Source organism: Euleptes europaea, chromosome 2, assembly GCF_029931775.1.
Source record: "Euleptes europaea isolate rEulEur1 chromosome 2, rEulEur1.hap1, whole genome shotgun sequence".
Classification (NCBI taxonomy): Eukaryota; Metazoa; Chordata; class Lepidosauria; order Squamata; family Sphaerodactylidae; genus Euleptes; species Euleptes europaea.
The window spans coordinates 139,772,100-139,793,934 of record NC_079313.1 but is presented as its reverse complement, the minus strand read 5'-3'; the positions used below and the strand labels follow the sequence as shown (position 1 = coordinate 139,793,934).

The window sequence follows — 21,835 nt, the reverse complement described above, 5'->3', positions numbered from 1 at the left end:
TGAAAAGAAACTAAAACCATGTTGCTAATATAACTAAAGTTCCCATAACGATGAACCAAGCAATACTCTATTTATCTAAATCCACATGATTATTACATCACTCCCTCTCTGCGATTTACACATTGTAGTGTTTTTTCCATCCTTGAAATGGTCAAATTCCAGCAAGCGTCCAGTTCTTCCGTATTTTTGTCATTGTTATAATATGTCAACTTAATTAAAGCATAGGTTTCTTTAACCTTATCAAGCCAGTTATTTAAATCAGGGAATTTATTGCTTTTCCAATATCTTGCAAAATTTGTTCTAGCAACCGTTAGCATATGGAGAAACATAACTCGAATATCCTTTGATTTAGCTGGAAAATAATTTAATAAAATTGTTTCCGGTCTTACTGGAATAGGAAGCTGCAGTTCATCTGTCTTGGCGGCAGCAAGGAAAGGGACCCCTCTCTTCTGGATTCTGCATTTGCCTCTCTGAAACGGAGCGAATGCTGACGCCACCTCTCCTGCAAGACAAAAGGGGCACATTTTATCCCCCCCACACACACACACACCTCATCAGCTTTAATCACTAGGGGTATGTGGAGAAATTGGGGCAGCTTCTGCAGTGAAATGTCCGCAAGCCAAGGCATGCATGAAATACAGAGCGTGGCTGCGCATGCCTTGGTGAGAGGGTGTGTCCCCAGTTGTCCTGATCGAGGGCTCGGGTCCTAAACAAGCTGGGCCCCAGATCCTGCCCACACCCTGGGCAAAATTCAGGGCATGCCAAAGGTCCTGTCTGCGCTAAAGCCTTGCTGGTTTTCTCTGCCCCACGTGCCCCAGATTGGGGTGAGATGGTAGCTGGTGCAGGGTTATTTCTTGATTTATTGCATTTATAACCCACCTTTCTCCCAAAGGGATCCCAAAGCAGTTTACATTATTCTCCTGTCTTCCATTGTATCCTCATAACAACCCCCCTGTGAGGCAGGTTAGGCTGAGTGTGTGACTGGCCCCAGGTCACCCAGCGAGCTTCCTTAGCAGAGCAAGGATTCCAATGCAAGAATTGGGGAGAAAAATGGAAACTCTTTTGATTTAATTTCAACCCGTTGGTTCTGGTCAGACCTTGTGGGGCGACAGAAAACAACTCGGCACCCTCCTCTCTATGGCCGTTACCGCACTAGGTATTCCCAGCGATGTTTCAAGAGTTTGGAAATGTTGTAAAAAAATCTGTTCGCACTTTCAATGTTTTCCCACCGATTTATTAAGAGTTTGAAATCGTTGTAAAAAATAGTGTTCCCACTAACTTTGGCCCCTTCAGCTGTGAAGACATCTTCCAACCGTTTATTGGCCGTGGTATCCAAAAACCCTTTACAAGCAGTGTATTGGTTTGCTCCGTTTAAGTGACATCACTAATGACCCGCGAAGTCCGGGGAGAAGCCCTCACGCCCCCCCCCTCCCAGCCCAGCCAGGGGCGCTTCTCGGCGCGGTGGCAGGACCCGCAAGTCCGGCAAGAAAAAAAAAACCCCCTCCATGCAACGTTTCTGAAATCCTATACCGTGCTGGAGTAGAAGAGTGCAGTAGGGAACACATCGGAAACGCACGGTGGCGGGCCCCGGGAGTCTGGCAAGAAGCCCCCCCCCCCCGCAATCCCAGCCAGCCGCCCTTCTCCAGGGCGCCTCTCGGCGCGGTGGCAGGACCCGCAAGTCCGGCAAGAACCCCCCGCCCCCACCTCCATGCAACGTTTCTGAAATCCTATACCGTGCTGGAGTAGAAGAGTGCGGTAGGGAACACATCGGAAACGATTATTATATAACGTTGTCCAACTTTAAAAAATGCCCTAGAAGTCTGAGTGCGGTAACCCCTATGACAGCCCTTCAAGTACTTGATGACGGTTATCATATCCCCTCTCTGTCTTCTCCTCTCCAGGCTAAACATACCCAGCTCCTTCGACCTTTCCTCATAGGACTTGGTCTCCAGACCCCTCACCATCTTTGTTGCCCTCCTCTGGACACGTTCCAGCTTGTCTACATCCTTCTTAAATTGTCTGTCTGTTCACCTCCAGAACACATCTGCTCCATCCTCGCTTCTCTCCTGAGGAACCTCAGAGGACAGCAGAGGACCCGTCTGCTCAACAAGTTTACAGAGAATGACAGCGAGAAGGTAAGAAATGGGGGGTGGGCGTGTGGGATTGGGGCCCATTGCGAGGGGGAGTCCCAGGGGTGGGAGCGTGTTGACCCTGTCATTTGTTGGCTGGTGTGGAGTAGCAGTTAGAGTGTCGGAATACGACCTGGGACTACTGGGTTCGAATCCCGCACTCAACCCCGGAAGCCTGACAAGTGACTGTGGTCCCATCACAACCCCTCAGCCAGACCAGCCCTCCGGAGGAGGAGGAGGTGGTGGTTTTTATAGGCCGACTTTCTCTATCACTTAAGGAAGAATTAAACCGGCTTACAATCACCTTCCCTTCCCCTCCCCTCCCCACAACAGACACCCTGTGATGTAGGTGGGGCTGAGAGCACTCTAACAGAGCTGTGACTAGCCCAAGGTCACCCAGCTGGCTTCATGTGGAGGAGTGGGGAAACAAATCCAGTTCTCCAGATTAGCCTCCACTGCTCATGTGGAGGAGGAATGGGGAATCAAACCCGGTTCTCTAGATCAGACTCCACTGCTCCAAACCACCGCTCTTAACCACTACACCATGCAAGATGGTTGTTGTGAGGGTTACGTGAAGGTGGGGGGAACGATGCAAAGAGCTGCTTTGAGTCCTCGACCAGGGGAAAAAGCAGGATACGAATAAAAATAAATAAATAAAAGGCTGTATTGATTCTACCAGATTGAACTAGCAGAGCTTTGCCTCCGGAGGAAAATCCACCCCTTCTGGTCCACGAATTAATCTGGGGTGCAATCTGTCCCCTTCTTTGCCCCCCTCCCACATCACCCCAAAGTCTGCCGCCCGACGCAGTGCTCTCATAGCCAGAGGTGCAGTGGGGAAGGTGAGGCTGCATCAGACACCAGGGAACTGTCCCGGGCTTCTGGGCCCATCTTGAAGATGCAGGTTAGGAAACAGCCCCTGGGCAGCGAGGCTCAGAGGGGCATGGGGGCTTCTTTCCTGGCGCCTCACCGGGATCTGCTTCCTTTGCACCCAGCTGCCCCATCTGCCCATCCTACTAGCTAGGTCTTGAGCCAGCCCAGCTGTGGGCATCTCATGGCTGGCAGAGGTGTTCGAGCCCTTCTGACTCCCAGAAAACCATCCAAGTTGACTGCGCAGAAAATCACAAGGGGGCAGACCTGTGAACAGTCTGCCAGAGGGTCTTCCCCCACGGGGGGGGGGGGGGAGAGGGGGATTCATCGCAGGGGGAGGGCAGTTTTGGCTTTTGACTCCGTTTGCCAAGCCAGCTTTTCTGCCTGCAATTATTGAGTTAAATGAGGAGTGGGGGGGTTGCTGTTGTTTTTGGTGCTCCTGAAAATATTGGCTCAAAATAAGTATCTGCTTGAAAATCAATTAAAAGAACGCCCAGAAGCAGGATTGGGCTGCTAGAGGTGAGCCGAATATCAGCTTCTGCCAGTCAGTATTTCCAGTGGGACTTGCAAACAAGTCCCCGGGGGGATTCTGTTGGTTTTATTCTGCAAAGAAGACAATTAATGTGACCAAAATGCTTTTCAAATGCTGCTAAGTCTCCCTTTTTTATTGATTTCCTCCCCTCCCCCCAAAATTCATGGAAGGAGAGAGATCTGTTAGTGATGGTGAACCCCGAGATCTGAATGGAACTTCCATGTTCAGAGGCAGCAGGGGGTCAGGGGTTGAGCCTGCAATCTTTGTGACTGGTATCTGGACTTCTCAGAGGCTTCTGTCCAGTCACTGCTGGCAACAGATGCCTCGATCCTTGTACCGATTCAGCAGGATTGCTCTTCTGGACTCGTAAAAAGAACCCTGCTGGATCAGACTAGAGGTCCACGTAGTCCAGCATCCTGTCTCACCCAGCGGCCAACCAGTTCCTCTGGAGGGCCAACAACAGGGCACAGAAGAAGAAGAGTTGGTGTTTATACTATATACTATAATACTATACTATACTATAGTTTATACTATAGAGAAAGTTTATACTTTCTCTACCACTTAAGGAAGAAGCAAACCTACTTACAATCACTTTCCCTTCTTTTCCCCACAACAGACACCCTGTAAGGTAGGTGGGGCTGAGAGAACTGTGACTAGCCCAAGGTCACCCAGCTGGCTTCATGTGTAGGAGTGCGGAAATCAACCTGGTTCACCGGATTAGCCTCTGCCACTCGTGGAGGAGTGGGGAATCAAACCCAGATTATAGTCTACCACAGAACGGCCCTCTGCTTTGCAGGTCCTTTGCCCGGGTCAAATGCATATTTCTCTCATTGCTCTCTCTTTTTGCTCCCCCCCCCCCCGGCAGGTGGATAGACTGATGGAGCTGTATTTCAAGTACCTGGACGCGATGCAGGCAGCCGATAAGAAGATAGAAGGCGAAAAGCACGTAGGTGTCCCTGGTCCCTTCTCCTTTCCCCCCTCCCCATCCTGGAACGGTGTCCGCAGCCCTCCTCTTTTCCCTGTGCCTTATTGGGGAGGGGGGGTTCTTACATCATCCCAGCTGGCTTCCATTCCTCCCGCCCCATTGCTTGCAAGCAAGACAGTGCCTGACTCTCCACGGGGGTTGCCCTTGAGGGATTGTGTGCCCGTCCCTGCTACATTGGGAGGTGCGGTTGCAAGCCCTTCTGGGAGTCTGCAATGAACGGTGGAGGTGGAGAGTGCCGTGAAGTGGCGACCCCGTAGGGTTTTCAAGGCAAGAGACAAACAGAGGTGGTTTGCTATTGCCTGCCTTTGCCTTTGCGTAGCACCCCTGGTATTCCTTGGTTGTCTCCCCTCCAAGTACTGACCAGGACCAACCATGTTTCACTTCTGAGATCTGATGAGATTGAGCTTCTCTGGGCCATCCAGGTCAGGGCAGAGAGAAGGAGGAGGAGGTCAGAGCAGAGAGAAGGAGGTCAGATCAGAGAGAAGAAGAAGAGAAGGAGGAGGAGTTGGTTTTTGTATGCCGACTTTATCTCCCACTTAAGGAAGAATCAAACCCGCTTATAATCACCTTCCCTTCCCCACATCAGACACCCTGTGAGGTAGGTGGGGCTGAGAGAGCTCTGAGAGAGCTGTGACTAGCCCAAGGTCACCCAGCAGGATTCATGTGGAGGAGTGGGGAAACAAATCCAGTTCTCCAGATTAGCCTCCACCGCTCATGTGGAGGAGGAGTGGGGAATCAAACCTGGTTCTCCAGATCAGAGTCCGCTGCTCCAAACCACCGCTCTTAACCACTACACCACGCTGGTGATTTGCCGTTTCCTGCCTCTCCATAGAAACCCTGTATTCCTTGGTGGTCTCCCATCCAGCTACTTACCAGGGCCGACTCCGCTTAGCTCCTGAGATCTAACGAGATCGGGCTCGCCCGGCCCATCCAGGTCAGGGCTGCAATGAATGGGGGGGGGGGCAAAAGAGGCTGGCGTCCTTCAGAATTTTAGATGGGGGGTGGCGAGCACAGAGCATCGTGGAGAGGGCCGCAAAGTCGGGCTCAGCAGCCATCCTGGGCACCTCACTGGCCCAACCCTTCAGGAAGTAAAGAGAACGGGGGCATCTCCTGAGCTCTGCCGCAGACTCTACACAGAAACTTTCAAAGTGGCGGCTTGTGAGGGGAACGCCCCGTCCTCATTCCGGCTCTTTTCATCCTTCCTTCAGGGGGGAAGGTGGCCGAACCCCGCGGCACTTAACGCCTCTGAAATGGGATGTAATTGGCATGCCTCGGCAGTCGTCTCTGCCAAAAGGAGGCAGAAGCAGGAGGCGGCGTAATGCGTTTTGTTCTGAGTTCCGTGAGAAAATTATGCTCAGCAGGTTTATTCAATAAAATGTTCTCACCGGATACTTTGCGCCATAACGACTTACAAATTAGATGCTAATTGTGCCACAGCTAAGTCGTTCCATCCTTAAAAAGGAGAAATGGGGCTCTCGGAAGCGAGGCGGTGTCCGTGGGTTTTGATAGCTTAAATGGCGCTTGAGTGCGCCCGCCAATGGTTTCCATTGCGTGGAATTGTTTCGCGGGCAGGAGAGGAATGACGGGGGTTAATGCACAGCGTGACGCACGCCGTGTTTTTCGTTGCGGGGGGCATTGCTTCACAGGCCGGCTGAACTTCCTCAGCCCCCGGATCCTTCTGTTCCAGGCTTTGGAACTTTCTCAAAGTTGGGCCTAAAGGCGAAGGATGCTGGATTAGATGGACCAGGGGTCTCATCCAGCAGGGCTCTACTTACGTTCAGAGCTGGTCCTTGTGGCTGACAGTCAGCCAGACTGTGCCCCACCCGTGTCTGTCCAGCGTGATCCTTTAGCAAACTGGGAAGTCTTTGCCCCGAAGGTCATGTGAGCTCCCCAGATGTTATAAGTCAGAGACGTGGGCTGCAGCTGTGGTAGAGGTGCCGTGGAGACAACTGAGGGGTGATATGATAACCATCTTCAAGTACTTGAAGGGCTGTCATATAGAGGAGGGTGCCGAGTTGTTTTCTGTTGCCCCAGAAGGTCGGACCAGAACCAATGGGTTGAAATCAAAAGTTTTCATCTAGACATTTGGAAGAATTTTCTAACAGAGCGGTTCCTCAGTGGAACAGGCTTCCTCGGGAAGTGGTGGGCTCTTATTTCCCTGGAGGTTTTTAAGCAGAGGCTAGATGGCCATCTGTCAGCAATGCTGATTCTATGACCTCAGGCAGATCATGAGAGGGAGGGGCATCTTGGCCGTCTTCTGGGCATGGAGTAGGGGTCGCTGGGTGTGTGTGTGGGAGGTAGTTGTGAATTTCCTGCATTGTGCAGGAGGTTGGACTAGATGACCCTGGTGGTCCCTTCCAACTCTTATGATTCTATGAATGCACACATCTAGTTAGAATGTTGGACTAGGATCTGGGAGACCCAGGTTCGGATTCCCACTCTACCATGGAAGCTTCCTGGGTCCACCTTGGGGCAGTCACAGGCTCTCAGCCCAACCCCACCTCCACAGAGTTGTTGTGAGGGTGAAATGGAGGAGAGGGGAATGCTATAAACCACTTTGCGTCCCCATTGGGCAGAAAGGCAGGGCATAAGAGATGCAAATAAATGCATAAACCAGAGAGGGTGTACAGGGGCTTTATGGCTCTCGCAGCACCTGCAACTGAGTAGGACTTCTCTGACCTGGGTCTTGGGGCAGAGAGACCTTTCCCAGCCCCGCCTTAGCCTTGGGATGCCGGAAGCCCTCCCGCTCTTTGGCTCCCAGGCGCCTTTGTTGCAATCCAGTGGCTTCCCTTTAGGAGCAGACGGTCACCGCAAGAGCTTCCTCCCCCCTCCCCTGGCGATGGACAGTGGCTGCTTCCAGGCATCACCAGCCAACCTCTGCTGCGATGGAGCCTGGTTTCACCCCCAGGATGGCACGCTCCCCCCTCCTCTCACACCAAAGCCAGGGATGAAGACTTCTTGACTGGGGAGACCTTTGCTCTGGCCTCCGTGAGCCAGTGTGGTGTGGTGTTTTGGAGCGGTGGAGTCTGATCTGGAGAACTGGGTTTGATTTCCCACTCCTACACATGAGCAGCAGAAGCTAGTCTGGTAGACGGGGTTGGTTTCCCCACTCCTACACATGAAGCCAGCTGGGTGACCTTGGGCAAGTCACAGCTCTCTCGGCTTCACCTACCTCACAGGGTGTCTGTTGTGGGAGGGGAAGGGGAGGTGATTGTAAGCCAGTTTGAGTCTCCCTTAAGTGGTGGAGAAAGTCGGCATATAAAAACCAACTTCTCCTTCCTCTTCCTCTTCTTAGAATCATAGAATCATAGAGTTGGAAGGGACCGCCAGGGTCATCTAGTCCAACCCCCTGCACAATGCAGGGAATTCACAACTACCTCCCCCCCCACACACACACCCAGTGACCCCAGCTCCATGCCCAGAAGATGGCCAAGATGCCCTCCCTCTCATGATCTGCTTAAGGTTATAGAATCAGCATTGCTGACAGATGGCCATCTAACCTCTTCTTAAAAGCCTCCAGGGAAGGACAGCTCACCACTTCTTCCTCTTTCTTTTCTTCTCCCCCCCTTCTCTCTCTCTCTGCTTCCCATTCTTCACCTGTCACTGCCGCCTTATTAGTCTGATGGAAGAGCTGGTTTCAGCTTCACACCAGCCCATCTTCTGTCTGTCATCTCCCATCGGCATGGGGCATCTTGCGGCAGATAAGGAACGGCACACTAAGCTCTCCCTGGGAGACTGGCATCTTGACGACTGGAGGGAGGAAGGAGAGGCGAGGAGGACCACTTGGCATATGAGCTGAAACATCTGGGAGAGGGAGGGGGTGCAGTAGTGGCTAACAGGAGGACGCTGGGCACCCCTGGGCTTCCTGCTCCCCCAGGGAGGGGCTGGTGCTTAATCTCTTGGCATGTGCCGTTCTTGTCCCGCTGTCAGTACTGTGGAGGAAGTTCCCTTGTGGCACTCCTGTTTTTCCCACTCGTGCCGTCGGTGGATTCTGCCTCCCAAATCAGTTCCTTTGCCGGGATTGCAGGTGTCGTCCATCCGGCTTGTCAGATGTCAGCCAGGGGCAGGCGGCACTGACAGCTCCCTGAATCTTGCCACTCGTTTTAAAAATTTCAAGAGCTGTCAAGGCAAATGTGCAGAAATCGTGGGAAACGATAGAACTGCTGCCACGGCTTGTGAGCATCAGTCGGATTCCTGCTATCCTGAGCAGAGTTCGGGGGAGCCCTAGAGGACTCTGGTACCTTCCCTGAGAGGCCGCTGCTGCAACCGGGCTAGTGATTGAATGCAGGATCAGTGATGAATGTGAGACTAAGTGGGGGAGGGCTAACAACAGGGCACAGAAGCCGAGGCCTTCATAAGAATATCAGAAGAGCCCTGCTGGATCAGACCAGTGGTCCATCTTGTCCAGCATCCTCTTCTCACACAGTGGCCAACCAGTTCCTCTGGAAGTCCAACAACAGGGCACAGAGGCCGAAGCCTTCATAGGAACACCAGAAGAGCCCTGCTGGACCAGACCAGACAGGGTCCATCTAGTCCAGCATCCTGTCTCACACAGTGGCCAGACAGTTCTTATGGACATCCAGCAACAGGGCACAGAGGCCGGTGCTTTTCCCCAGTGTTGCTTCCTAGCACCAGTGTTCACAGGTTTGCTGCCTCTGAATAAGGAGTTTCCCTTTAATCACCAGTGCTAGTAGCCACCGATGGACCTCTCCTCCTGAGTGTGTCCTAGCCCACTTTTAAAGCCCTCTGTGCTCATGGCATCACTGCATCCAGTGGCAGTGAGTTCCACAGTTCAAGTAATCACCAGGTGCAGAAGCACTTCCTTTCGTCTATCCTGGAACAAGTCCCAGTGACTCGCCCAAGGGGCAGGCACTGTAAATCCAGAGTTGAGGCTGGATTGTGTACCGAAGGAAGGGCCAGGGAGGGGATCAGTCCAGGCAGAAGGAGCTGAGGGGTGATCTGAGGAGCAGGGTGCTTGCAGCAGGGGCAAAGGTGAGCAAGAGCCCCGGGAGAGGGCGGAGCTTCCCAGCCAGTGCAGCACCTTCTTGGGCAGGTGAAGGTTGCTCAGGTGGGGCAGCACCTTCCCTCCAGTCTCTGACAGAGAGCAGGGCGGGTGCAGGTCAAGCTGGCAGACTACAGAGAGCCCGCCTGGCGTAGTGGTGAAGAGCGGCAGCCTCTAATTTTGGAGAACTGGGTTCGCTTCCCCCTCCTCCACATGAGTGGCAGCCTCTAATCCAGAGAACCGGGTTCGATTCCCCACTCCTCCACATGAAGCCTGCTGGGTGACTTTGGGCTAGTCACAGTTCTCTCTGAACTCTCTCGGCCCCACCTGCCTCAAAGGTGCCTGTTGTGGAGATAAGGGAAGGTGATTGTAAACCTCTTTGAGACTCCCTAAAGGTAGAGAAAAGGCAGGCTATAAGAACCAACTCTTCTTTACAGTATGTGACTGGAGGGAGGGATCTGTCTTTGGCTTGCTGGATCACAGGTCCTGTAGGCCTGGCTCATGGCCTTTCTCAAGTGGGCAGATTGGAAATTGGCAGTTGCAGTCATAACAACATAAGAAAAGCCCTGCTGGATCATACCAAGATCCATCAAATCCAGCAGTCTGTTCACACAGTGGCCAACCAGGTGCCTGTAGGAAGCCCACAAGCAAGACTTTGACTGCAGCAGCACCATCCTGCCTGTGTTCCACATCACCTAAGGTAATATCCATGCTCCTCTGATCCTGGAGAGAACAGGGATGCATCATGACTAGCTTCCATTTTGACTAGCAGCCATGGGTAGCCCTCTCCTCCAGGAACATGTCCACTCTCCTCTTAAAGCCTTCCAAGTTGGCAGCCATCCCCACATCCTGGGGCAGGGAGTTCCACAGTTTAACTATGCGTTGTGTGAAAAAATACTTCCTTTAATCTATTTTGAATCTCTCACCCTCCAGCTTCAGCAGATGACCCCGTGTTCTAGTATGATGAGAGAGGGAGAAAGTCTCCCCAGGGCGTACGTACGGGTGCCAGTGCCAGCTGCCGTCCTGCATCTCCTCCCATTAGCCGTTCCTTTGCTGGGGAGTTTGCCCCCCAGAGTCTTAGAATGGGGGTCAGGGAGTGCCGCAGCTTAATTCCACCGCTGGAGCTTTCCTCTACTTGGGGCCGGGCATTTGGCCGAGGCGCGGGGGGGGAAAGCCTGCCTCAGCTGTGGCGCTGCGACCTTGTGTAGAGGTTTTTCCCTGCGACGCACCCACCCTCTCCTTGCTGAGCATTGCAGGTACGAGTCGCTCTTGCTGGCGACGGCCCTAATGAGGAAATATTGCTCCGGCAGAGTGTGCCCACCTGCCAGGCCTCCGTATAATAAATCACGCGAGCGGCAGGGCACTCACGGGTTGGCAAAACAAAAATTCCAACGCCAAGACTGCTGAAAGGTCACACGTGGCCTGAGTTACTGCTGGCGGGGGTCCAGGTGGCAGCGGGCGGCAAGGCGGGCTTGCTCGGGGTGGGGAGAGAGAGAGAGACTGAGGAGCCATTCGGTCTGCAGCTTTTCTACCAGACTTCGGAGCAGAAAGGCAGTGAAAGCGGACTGGCACTTACAGTACATTCCTAAGGAGAGTTACTCCAGACTAAGCCCATCGAAATGAGCATGGAGTCCGGTGCCAAGGCCTGCAACTGACCAAGCTGCCAGCTTTGCTCTCATATAAATCTTTTTACATAGGATGTGTGTGAAAAGAACAACAGCTGGGTACCCAAGGTTGGGTGGGATAAACAAAATATATAGATAATGAAAATATAATTTATTTAAAGCGCTATGTAAAGATAAAAATTATTTTTAAAACGTTAAGACAGCACAGTGGCATTTCCTAAGGTTGATATCTATAACCACATGCCAGACTCGTTTTGGTCTGTTTGGCCTTCCTCTGTGGTCAATTGAAACCCATGTAAAACATGCACATTTACAGATATATACATATACAGACAATATATATCAGACCAGGTATGTATATAGATTGTATAATGTATTACCAATTAGACAAACATCTGGTTAGATTGTCTCAAATTGTTATACTGGGCTGTATATGTCTCCCATGTAAAATGTGTGCAATTATCAACCTGGTAAAACAATGTGTTTTATTGTGAGGCAGAGGAGGTGTGCTCTGTGGTTTGACGAAGCTTCAGAATGTGCATGAAATGAGGCATGGGTGAATTTAATGTTGGCCGCATTAAATTGTGGAACACAAAAGTGACGGTTCATGGAGTTGTTCTTTTTCACAAACATCCTATCTAAAAGGTATGTCTATTTTTGTTTATTTATGGATTGTTCTTATCTTACATCTATTTGAGAAAGATGTAAACAAGCTGGAATGTGTCCAGAGGAGGGCAACAAAGATGGTGACGGGTCTGGAGACGAAGTCCTATGAGGAAAGGTTTAGCCTGAAGAGAAGGCTGAGAGGGGATATGATAACCATCTTCAAGTACTTGAAGGGCTGTCGTATCAAGGATGGTGCCGAGTTGTTTTCTGTAGCCCCAGAAGATCGGACCAGAACCAACAGGTTGAAATTAAATTCAAAGAGTTTCCGTCTAGACATTAGGAAGAATTTTCTAACAGAGCGGTTCCTCCGTGGAACAGGCTTCCTCGGGAGGTGGTCAGCTCTCCTTCCCTGGAGGTTTTTAAGCAGAGGCTAGATGGCCATCTGTCAGCAATGCTGATTCTATGACCTTAGGCAGCTGATGAGAGGGAGGGCACCTTGGCCATCTTCTGGGCATGGAGTGGGGGTCACTGGGGCATGTGGGGGAGGTAGTTGTGAAATTCTTACAATGTACACGGGGTTGGACTAGATGACCCTGGTGGTCTTTTCCAACTCTATGATTCTATTCTGTGATTTGGTCATAGGTGCTGTGTTTTTGCTTAACTTTCCGTGGTTACAGCACAAGTTTGTGTAATTTGGTAACTCATATAGATCCTAGCAACACCATCACTGGGCCCAGCCGTGTTAGCCGTACCATCTCAGGTTCATACTCCTGTTCATCTTCTAACGTGATTTATGCCATCACATGCCAGCAACATTGGACAAACGGGCCAGTCGTTGTGACAAAGACAGAATGGACAGTGATGTGAAAGACCTCCGCCTGAGACCCTGGAGAGCTGCTGCCGGTCTGAGTAGACAGTACTGACTTTGATGGACCAAGGGTCTGATTCAGCAGAAGGCAGCTTCATGTGACATACATCTGACATCAGAAACCACAACATGTAGAAACCGGGGGGGGGGGCATTTTAACCTTCCAGGACATTCAGTTGCTGATTTAAGAGTAGCAGTTCTCTTACAAAGGGATTTCAGAGGGAGATTAGAGAGACTGCTGAATTACAAATAATAATGAAGCTCAAGACTATGCATTCTCCGGAACTTAATAGAGATCTGGGATTCCTGCCTCATTACCAATGATGATTTCTCCACGCCTACTACCCCTTTGTACATCACACCTAATCCAATCACGCCTGCTAATGTCATTCACTTGCTTTTGACATTTACATGCTATTGCATTGGGTGTCTGAATTCACTCTTCTCTACTTAAGGATAGATGGATTCCCATTCTAGCTGTATCTGAAGAAGTGAGCTGTGGCTCACGAAAGCTCATACCCTGCCAGAAATTTTGTTAGTCATCTTCTGAGGCTGTGCTTCACTCGCCCTTGCCATCTGAGGCTAGACAGGTGACAACTTGTGAAAGGGCCTTCTTGGTCGTGGCACCAACACCTTGGAAGTCCCTTTCCGGGGAGATTTGTCTGTCTCCCTCTATCATTGTCTTCCACCATTGGGTGACGACTTTTTTGCTTTGTGTGGGGTTCTTTCGCTCTTATTAACTCTGCTCTGTGCCTGTGTGCTTTTAAAATATTTTTATGTGCATAAGTGTTTATTTTAGGTTTTATTTAATGACTGAGATGTTTGAACGTTTAAGATGCATTAATGTTTAAGATATGTTCACCATTTTGGAGACCAGGAATTAGGTGGAAAGATGAAGGGCCGTAGGGGGAAGGGCCGTGGCTCAGGGGTGGAGCCTCTGCTTGGCATGCAGAAGGTCCCAGGTTCAATCCCCGACATCTCCAGTTAAGGGGACTAGGCAAGTAGGTGATGTGGAAGACCTCTGCCTGAGACCCTGCAGAGCGGCTGCCAGTCTGAGTAGACAATAGTGACTGATGGACCAAGGATCTGGTTCAGTATAAGGAAGCTTCATGTGTTCATGTGTTCATGACATAGAAATGTATTAAATTAACTAAAATGAGTAATAAAACTTAAGCACTACAAGTATGGAATTGAGAGTATGGAATTGAGAGCCAGTGTGGTGTAGTGGTTAAGAGTGGTGGTTTGGAGCGGTGGAGCCTGATCTGGAGAACCGGGTTTGATTCCCTACTCCTCCTCATGAGCGGCAGACGCTAATCTGGTGAACCGAGTTGGTTTCCCCACTCCTACACATGAAGCCAGCTGGGTGACCTTGGGCTAGTCACAGCTCTTTTAGAGCTCTCTCAGCCCCACCTACCTCACAGGGTGTCTGTTGTGGGGAGGGGAAGGGAAGGTGATTGTAAGCCCGTTTGATTCTCCCTTAAGTGGTAGAGAAAGTCGGCATATAAAAAAAAACCAACAACCAACAACTCTTTAAAATTGTTTTTAAAAAGACAGTCTCTTAATATCTGGTATGTTTGTCCCTGGGAATGCAGGTGTAGAGGGAGCTCACTCTGGCTGACCGTAAGGCCGGCTGCGGGTGTCTACAAGGGGGACTTGCGGTGAAGTAGGCAGTAATGCAAAGGGTGCCGCTGCTTCTCGCATGGGGAGCAGCTTTTCAACCTCTCTGCCCCTGCTCCCCCCACAGGACATGGTGCGCCGTGGCGAGATCATAGACGATGACCTGGAAGACGAGTTTTACCTGCGCCGCCTGGACGCCGGCCTCTTTGCCCTCCAGCTCATCTGCTACATCATGGCGGAGATCTGCAGTAGCAACATCGCCCAGGTGAGGGCAGCACAGCCGCCGCCAATCCTGCCAGGCATTCTGGCCATGTCCCTCCCCACACACACACACCACTGTTCCCACCATCCGTAGCCCACCAACCCTCTGTGGGGCTTTTGCGTGGCTTTAAATGGGTGGTGGTGATTAGGCAGATCCATGGAGGAGTGATCGATCAGTGACTGTTAGCCATGGTGAGTAAAGGGAACCTCCACATTCAGAGGCAGCCTACCTGTGAATCCCAGTGCCAGGAGGCAGCATCAGGGGAAGGCCTCAGTCTCTAAGCCCTTCGTGTTGGGCCTCTGGGACAGGCGTGTGAGACAGGATGCTGGACTGGATGGACCACCGGCTTGACACAGCACGGCTCTTTTTCGTTCCCAGAGGTGGAAGTGAGGGGATGGGGGCAACTGGGTAAGGGAGGTGGCCAGGAGCCCAGTACCCTCCCCCCCCATTGTCACACAGCGCAGGTTTTGGCAGACCTTTCCCCAGGCCAGGGGCAAGCTCTTCTGGCACCCCTGTGGGCTAGAAAGGTAGCCAGACCTCTCAAGGCAAGGCTGCCTGCTTGTTCCTGCCCTGCTCATTGGTCGGTTTGGATTAGGGATCACACCTGAAGCCCCACAGAAACCTCTCCTTGACCTACAGAACGGGCGAGGTCAGTGAGGGGCCTTTGTTAGAATCATAGAGTTGGAAGGGACCACCAGGGTCATCTAGTCCAACCCCCTGCACAATTTAGAAAATTCACAATTACCTCCCCCCCACACCCCCAATGACCCCTACTCCATGCCCAGAAGATGGCCAAGATGCCTTCCCTCTCATTATCTGCCTAAGGTCATAGAATCAGCATTGCTGACAGATGGCAATCTAGCCTCTTCTTAAAAACCTCCAGGGAACATAAGAAAGGCCCTGCTGGATCAGGCCAAGGCCCATCAAGTCCAGCAGTCTGTTCATACAGTGGCCAACCAGGTGCCTCTAGAAAGCCCACAAGCAAGACGACTGCACCAGCACCATCCTGCCTGTGTTCCACAGCACCTAATGTATTCGGCATGCTCCTCTGATCCTGGAGAGCTCACCACCTCCCAAGGAAGCCTGTTCCACTGAGAAATCGCTCTCACTGTTAGAGGTGTACCCGTTTCATTTCTGACACCTTCCTGGCTGCCCGTTGGCCTGAATCCCCCTTCCTCTCCTGCCTCCCTCCGCAAGTGAACGGTGGCCTCCCTCACAGCCCCTCCATCTCCTACCACAGAAGGTTGGCGATTTCCTGGCCGCAACCCCGTCTCTTCTTCTTCTTAACTGAGCTCTGGTTCCCCAACAGATCCGCCAGAGAGTCCATCAGATCCTGAACATGCGGGGAAGCTCCATCAAGATTGTTCGGCACATCATCAAAGGTGAGGTCTCCCGGCAGGGAAGGAGCCTCTAGGGCTGGGCAGAAGCCAGCCCCTTTTTCACTCCACAGCTGGCAGACGGGGTCAGCCCTAGGCAATTTGTTGCCCAAGCAAGACAAGATGTGCCTGTCCTTCTCCTGGGCCTGCTGGCTCCAGTGCCAGCCCCCATAGTGTTGCCAGAGGCAGTTTGGTGTAGTGGTAAAGAACAGCAACTCTAATCTGGAGAACCAGGTTCGTTTCCCCCCTCCTCCGCATGAGCCACATGAAGCCTGCTGAGCAACCTTGGGCCAGTCACAGTTCTCTGAGAACTCTCTCAGCCCCACCTACCTCACAAGATGTCTGTCGTGGGGAGAGGAAGGAAGAAGAAGAAGAGTTGGTTTTTATATGCCGACTTTCTCTACCACTTCAGGGAGAATCAAACCAGCTTACAATCACCTTCCCCTCCCCACAGCAGACATCCGGTGAGGTAGGAGGGGCCGAGAGTGTGAGTAGCCCAAGGTCACCCAGCTGGCTTCATGCATAGGAGTGGGGAAACCAACATGGTTTACCAGATTAGCATCCGCCGCTCATGTGGAGGAGTTGGAAATCGAACCTGGTTTTCCAGATTAAAGTCCACCGCTCCAAGCTACTGCTTTTAACCACTACACCAGGGAAGGAGGTTGTAAGCCGAGTTGAAACTCTTTTCAGTAGAGAAAAAGCAGGGTATAAAAACCAGCTCTTCTTCTTGCTCAGACCAGCAGCAGCAAAGTCCCGGGAAGGGCTGCCCCTCTCCTCTGCTGCTCCTGAATGCTGGGAGCCCCTGGCAAAGCCACCCACTGCCCCCTCCCCTCGCTGTGCCTGCTGGCCCCTTTCTTCTCCTTGTGGAACTCTGAACTGCTTGCATTGGCAAGTGCTGGGAAGCGGGGTCATTGGCTCACTTCTTTGATTTTTCCAACTTGTAGGCTTTTGCGTCTACCGTTGGATTGGGGGTGGGGAGGGGGATATACACATTGCATTGAGGGACAGGGGCCCCTTCATTTGCTTTGCAAGATGAAACCCCAGGAAGGGGACTGGAATAGCTCTCCTCCTCCTCCTCCTGTTTCCACCCAGCCTGAGATCTTTCAATGCTTATGCCCTCCACCATTTTTCATTTACTTCATTTATACACCGCCTTTTATTTATACACTACTTTGCTCCCCCAGTGGAGACGCAAAGTGGCTTACATCATGCTCCTCTTGCCCATTTTATCCTCACAACAACCCTATAAGGTAGGTTAGGCTGAGAGCGTGTGCCTGGCCCAAAGTCACCCAGCCAGTTTCCATGGCAGGGTGCGAATTCAAACTCGGTTCTCCCAGATCCTAGTCTGACATTCTGATCGCTACAGTGCGCTGGCACCACGTTGGGAAACAAGGGTGTATGCCCCCTTGAGAGTCCCTGCAGCCTGGTCCTCTTTCAACCACGGCACAGAAAGGGGAGGCGAACAGCCTGCCCGAAGCGCCCCATGGACATGGGGGGTGTTAGAAGAGCTTCCGCAGGTGCCCCTCGACCTCATTTTCCTCCATCAGTCTGTGTTGGCACTGACGGCTCATCAGCCAGTGGTCGAACTCACCAAGAGGCGGCTTCTGTGCATGGGCATCCATCAGCCCGTCTTCCTGGGTCAGGACTGCGCAGCTGGGTCATAATGCAGACATCTTGTGGCTCTGCTGGTTTATCCATTGCTGTCTGGAGGGAGGCTGGGCCCTGGGATTGGAAGGGGCTGAAGGGAGGGAGAGCCAGTGTGGTGTAGTGGTTAAGAGCTGTGGTTTGGAGCGGTGGACTCTGATTTGGAGAACCGGGTTTGATTCCCCACTCCTCCATGTGAGCTGTGGAGGCTAATCTGGAGAACCGGATTGGTTTCCCCACTCCTACACACAAATCCAGCTGGGTGACCTTGGGCTAGTCACAGCTTTCTTAGAGCTTTCTCAGCCTCACCTACCTCACAGGGTGTCTATTGTGGGGAGGGGAAGGGAAGGTGGTTGCAAGCCAGTTTGATTCTTCCTTAAGTGGTAGAGAAAGTCAGCATATACAAACCAACTTTTCCCCTTCTCCTTCTTCTCCTTGAGGGTGTTGGTCTGGGCACTCCCTGGCAAGAGTGCCCCCCCCCCCAAGCAGCCTTCCCTGGGCCTGGGCCACAGCCAATTTGGAGCCTTCCTTGTTTTGCATGTGGGGCTCTTTCCTCCTTTCCTTCCTGCTTTTTTGCATGCTAATTGGAAGCCTGTTTCTTAGTTTGATTTTTATGGCCTACATATTTTCTGTATTTCTCCAGCAGGCTGACAGCTGATGGGCCCCCGGGGAGGGCCGAGGATTGCTTCCGATGCAAGGGAGAGAGCGGGCCTCTGGCTGTTTATTTTCAGAGGGGAGGGGAGGGGGGAGCGGAAGGGCTCATTAACGCTTTTTTTCTGCCGACTGACCAAGCTGGAGCTTGGGGGGGGGGAGTGGAGGCGTCCGGGAGGGGGCCATGCTGGGGAGGGGGCACTGAGCTCAACATGGGGCCCCAAAATCTGCCAGTCTCATGTGAGATCCAAGGGCAGGCCAGCACCGTATGGGGGAGCATGCTGGAGAGTCTTCCCTTGGAGGGGGGGGGTGTCGCCTGACCGTCTCCAATTCCCATTGAGAGGCTATTTCCCGAGGTGTGATTTACTGGGACCTTCAGGCTTGTTTTTCTCTGCAGCTTGGCTCACTTTCTCGAGCCATCTGAATGATTTCGCTTGCATGTTCTTTCGCTCTCTGCCGGTTGAGGGGGAGCTACGTGCTGGACCCTGCCTTAAAGCCCTGTCTTGGAACATATTGGTTTTTTGGGAGAGGGTCTCATGGTCAGCTCATCCTGAGTGGTCCTCTATGGCGGGAGAGTCCAGGTACCCAAGGGAGATCCAGCGCCCACCTAGTTGTCCCAAGGAAAGAGGGGAGCAGCCAAAGCATGAGCCCGTGCCTTCTCCATGCCTGGCCATTTCACTGATCAGGGGAAGGGGGGGCGGCTCTGCTCCTGCCAGCCTGGCTCTTGCCTTGCTGTGGGGTGGGGCACTCAGCCCCCCCCCCTTCAGGCCCTCTCTGTCAGCAAGGGAAAAGGGCAATTGACTTCCGGCAGCTGAATGCCTCGTCCCGAACAGCGACCTCACAGCTGCTGGTTGAAAGCCTTTTGCCCGTCTGCTGCTTCCTTGGTGCTAATGACATTTTGACAGCATGTTTGGAAGGAGGGAGGGAGCTTTGGCATTCTGATTCCTCTCCCTGATGGCATCATGTTTGGGGGGGAGGATTTTTCTGGCAACTTATGGACATGGTTAGTGGAGAAGGTTGGAGCAGAAGCAGTCGCTGACAGTGCCCGAAAAAGCCGCTGCTTAATTGTCCTGCCCCGGTGGAGGCACCTGTGTCTCTGCCCCCAGATTCATGTGACTGGCATGGAACAGCACCACGTGGAACCTTTCTGGGGGGCGGGAGGCTGTGGCTCAGTGATAGAGCACCTCGCTTTTCATGCGGTAGGCCCTCGGTTCAGTCCCCAGCAACTCTTGGGTAGGAGGTCTGGGAAAGATGTTTCACAACAACCCTGTGAGTTAGGGCGAGGCTGAGAAATAGTGTCCTGATCATCACAGCTGAGCAGATTTGCACCAAGGGCTCCTTGGGTAAATATCCTGCATTCCATTCTCAGGGTGAAGGGACTTGGAGCAGTTTGGGCTCCAGAGCCAGGGCAGAGATATCATAGAATCATAGAGTTGGAAGGGGCCACCAGGGTCAACTAGTCCAACCCCCTGCACAATGCAGGAAATTCCGAACTACCTCCCCTCCCCCCACACACACCCAGTAACCCATACTCCGTGCCCAGAAGATGGCCTAGATGCCCTCCCTCTCATGATCTGCCTAAGGTCACAGAATCAGCATTGCTGACAGATGGCCATCTAGCCTCTGCTTAGAAACCTCCAGAGAAGGAGAGCTCACCAACTCCCGAGGAAGCCTGTTCCACTGAGGAGCCGCCCTAACTGTTAGAAAACTCTTCCTAATGTCTAGATGGAAACTCTTTTGGTTTAATTTCAACCCGTTGGTTCTGGTCTGGCGTTCTGGGGCAACAGAAAACAACTCGGCACCCTCCTCTATATGACAGCCCTTCAAGTACTTGAAGATGGTTATCAACTCTGGGAGGGCAGCATCTCCCTCGCCACTTGTCTTCATTCAAAGTCCTTGTTAGAGGGAGGGAGACGGACTTGCCCCTGGCGCCCGTTCAGGAGGGCCTGGGGCACAGATGGCACTGCAGATCTCTGCCCTCTCCAGCCTCTCCAAGGGCTGCCAGGCAGCCAGTGGGCTCCCAGTCACAGAAGCCCAAAGGAGCGCCGCGCCCCCTGCGGCAGAGGAGGCTGCCTGGCCTCAAGGCCTCCCGTCTCCCCGGAAGGAGCAGAGGTTGTAGCATGCAAAGTCCTGGAGCCCCCCTTCCCCCCATTGCAGCAGCTCGCCTTGGATTTCATAAATATTCAGGGCTCTCCTCCCGGGAGTGCCAGCAGCGAGCTCCTTCCCTGCTTTGTTTGTCGGTGCTCGAGAGGGGGGAAAGCCTTCCCCATTTGCCAGCTTCGTGTTAAGGGATATGGTGAGTTTTTCAGACACACGGCAGCGCAGGTTCCATAACTGTCAATGCGAATTCAGTGTGGTGTAGTGGTTAAGAGCAGTGGTTTGGCGCGGTGGACTCTGATGTGAGTCTCCCTTAAGTGGTAGAGAAAGTCGACATATAAAAACGAACTCTTCTTTTTCTTAGCTCCTTAAATCCTCATAGCAACTAAAAGAAATTTTGCTACCTCCTCATAGCAACTAAAAGAAATTTTGCTACCTCCTCTGTGGGCGTTCAGGTTTTGCTCCACTCCTAGTGCCGGCGCCCTCCCTGGCCCTCCTGTCTCTCTGCCATTCTTCAGCCCTTTTTCCCCAAAATGCTGGTTGTTCTCTTGGAGGCGGCACAGAGAAGGGAACCGGTCTTCCCAGTAACTGGACCCTCGGTCAGGTTCCTGCTGACCTCCGAGAAGGGGGCGGCCGGTGAAGGGAGAGGAAGGGCCGCGCAGTGCTGGAGCAGTTGCTAGAGACTCCGGCGGGGCGAAGAGGCCTCTGGCGGGGCTTCTCACAAGAATGCTTTTAAAATTTGGTTCTTGTAAGTTATCCAGGCTGTGTGACCGTGGTCTAGGTATTTTCTTTCCTGACGTTTCGCCAGCAGCTGTGGCAGGCATCTTCAGAGGAGTAACACTGAAGGACAGTGTCTCGGAGAGTAACACTGTCCTTCAGTGTTTCTCCTCTGAAGATGCCTGCCACAGCTGCTGGCGAAACGTCAGGAAAGAAAATACCTAGACCACGGTCACACAGCCCGGAAAACCTACAAGAACCAATGAACTCTGACTGTGAAAGCCTTTGACAGCTTTTAAAATTTATTTACAAAACTTTTTACCCCGCCTTTCTGCCCTTCGAAGGGCTGCCAAGACCATGTTGGCGGTTGTGGCGCCAAAAGGGACCCCATTGCTGTTTGTGCCTCTTTCTCAGGGTCTTCTCTCCTTTCTGCAGAGTATGCAGAGAACATCGGAGACGGGAAAAACCCAGAATACCAGGAGAGCGAGCAGAAGCGGATTGCGGAGCTGCTGGAGAATTTCTGAGGGCCCCGTTGGTCGCCTTCCCCTTGGACGTATCCATGAACTCCGCTGTCCTGGACCCATGAAGGGACTGGCTGAAGACACTGAGCTTCTCTAAGATTTATGAGATATTAAAGTTTGGTTTTCTAAAAAAAGAAACGTTTTTTTTAAAGAAAGAAAAGAAAGCGAGTGTCTCTCTGGGCCTCGGCCTCCCTGCCGGCAGAAGACTCTGGGCATGACCCTTCTCCAAAGGTGCTGACGGTGCCAGAGGCGCCTTCTCTCCCATGGCGCTCTTTCCTCCTCTCTGGCAGGCGTGTTCGGTGTTGGCAGCTTCCAGGCGCACCACCAGAGTGGAGG

At 52.4% G+C, this 21,835-nt stretch overlaps 1 protein-coding gene across 1 annotated transcript in view; it reads left to right on the top strand.

Moving 5' to 3' along the window:
- The window catches only part of CTNNBL1 (catenin beta like 1), a 123,341-nt gene extending 101,804 nt beyond the window's left edge, over positions 1 to 21,537 (top strand). Inside the window, exons 12-16 of the mRNA XM_056844487.1 lie at positions 2,038 to 2,135; positions 4,394 to 4,474; positions 14,359 to 14,496; positions 15,803 to 15,875; positions 21,414 to 21,537. Coding sequence (XP_056700465.1) covers positions 2,038 to 2,135; positions 4,394 to 4,474; positions 14,359 to 14,496; positions 15,803 to 15,875; positions 21,414 to 21,502 — 479 coding nt within the window. The 3' untranslated portion in view covers positions 21,503 to 21,537. The remainder of the gene's footprint in view (positions 1 to 2,037; positions 2,136 to 4,393; positions 4,475 to 14,358; positions 14,497 to 15,802; positions 15,876 to 21,413) is intronic.
- Positions 21,538 to 21,835: the final 298 nt, after the last annotated feature.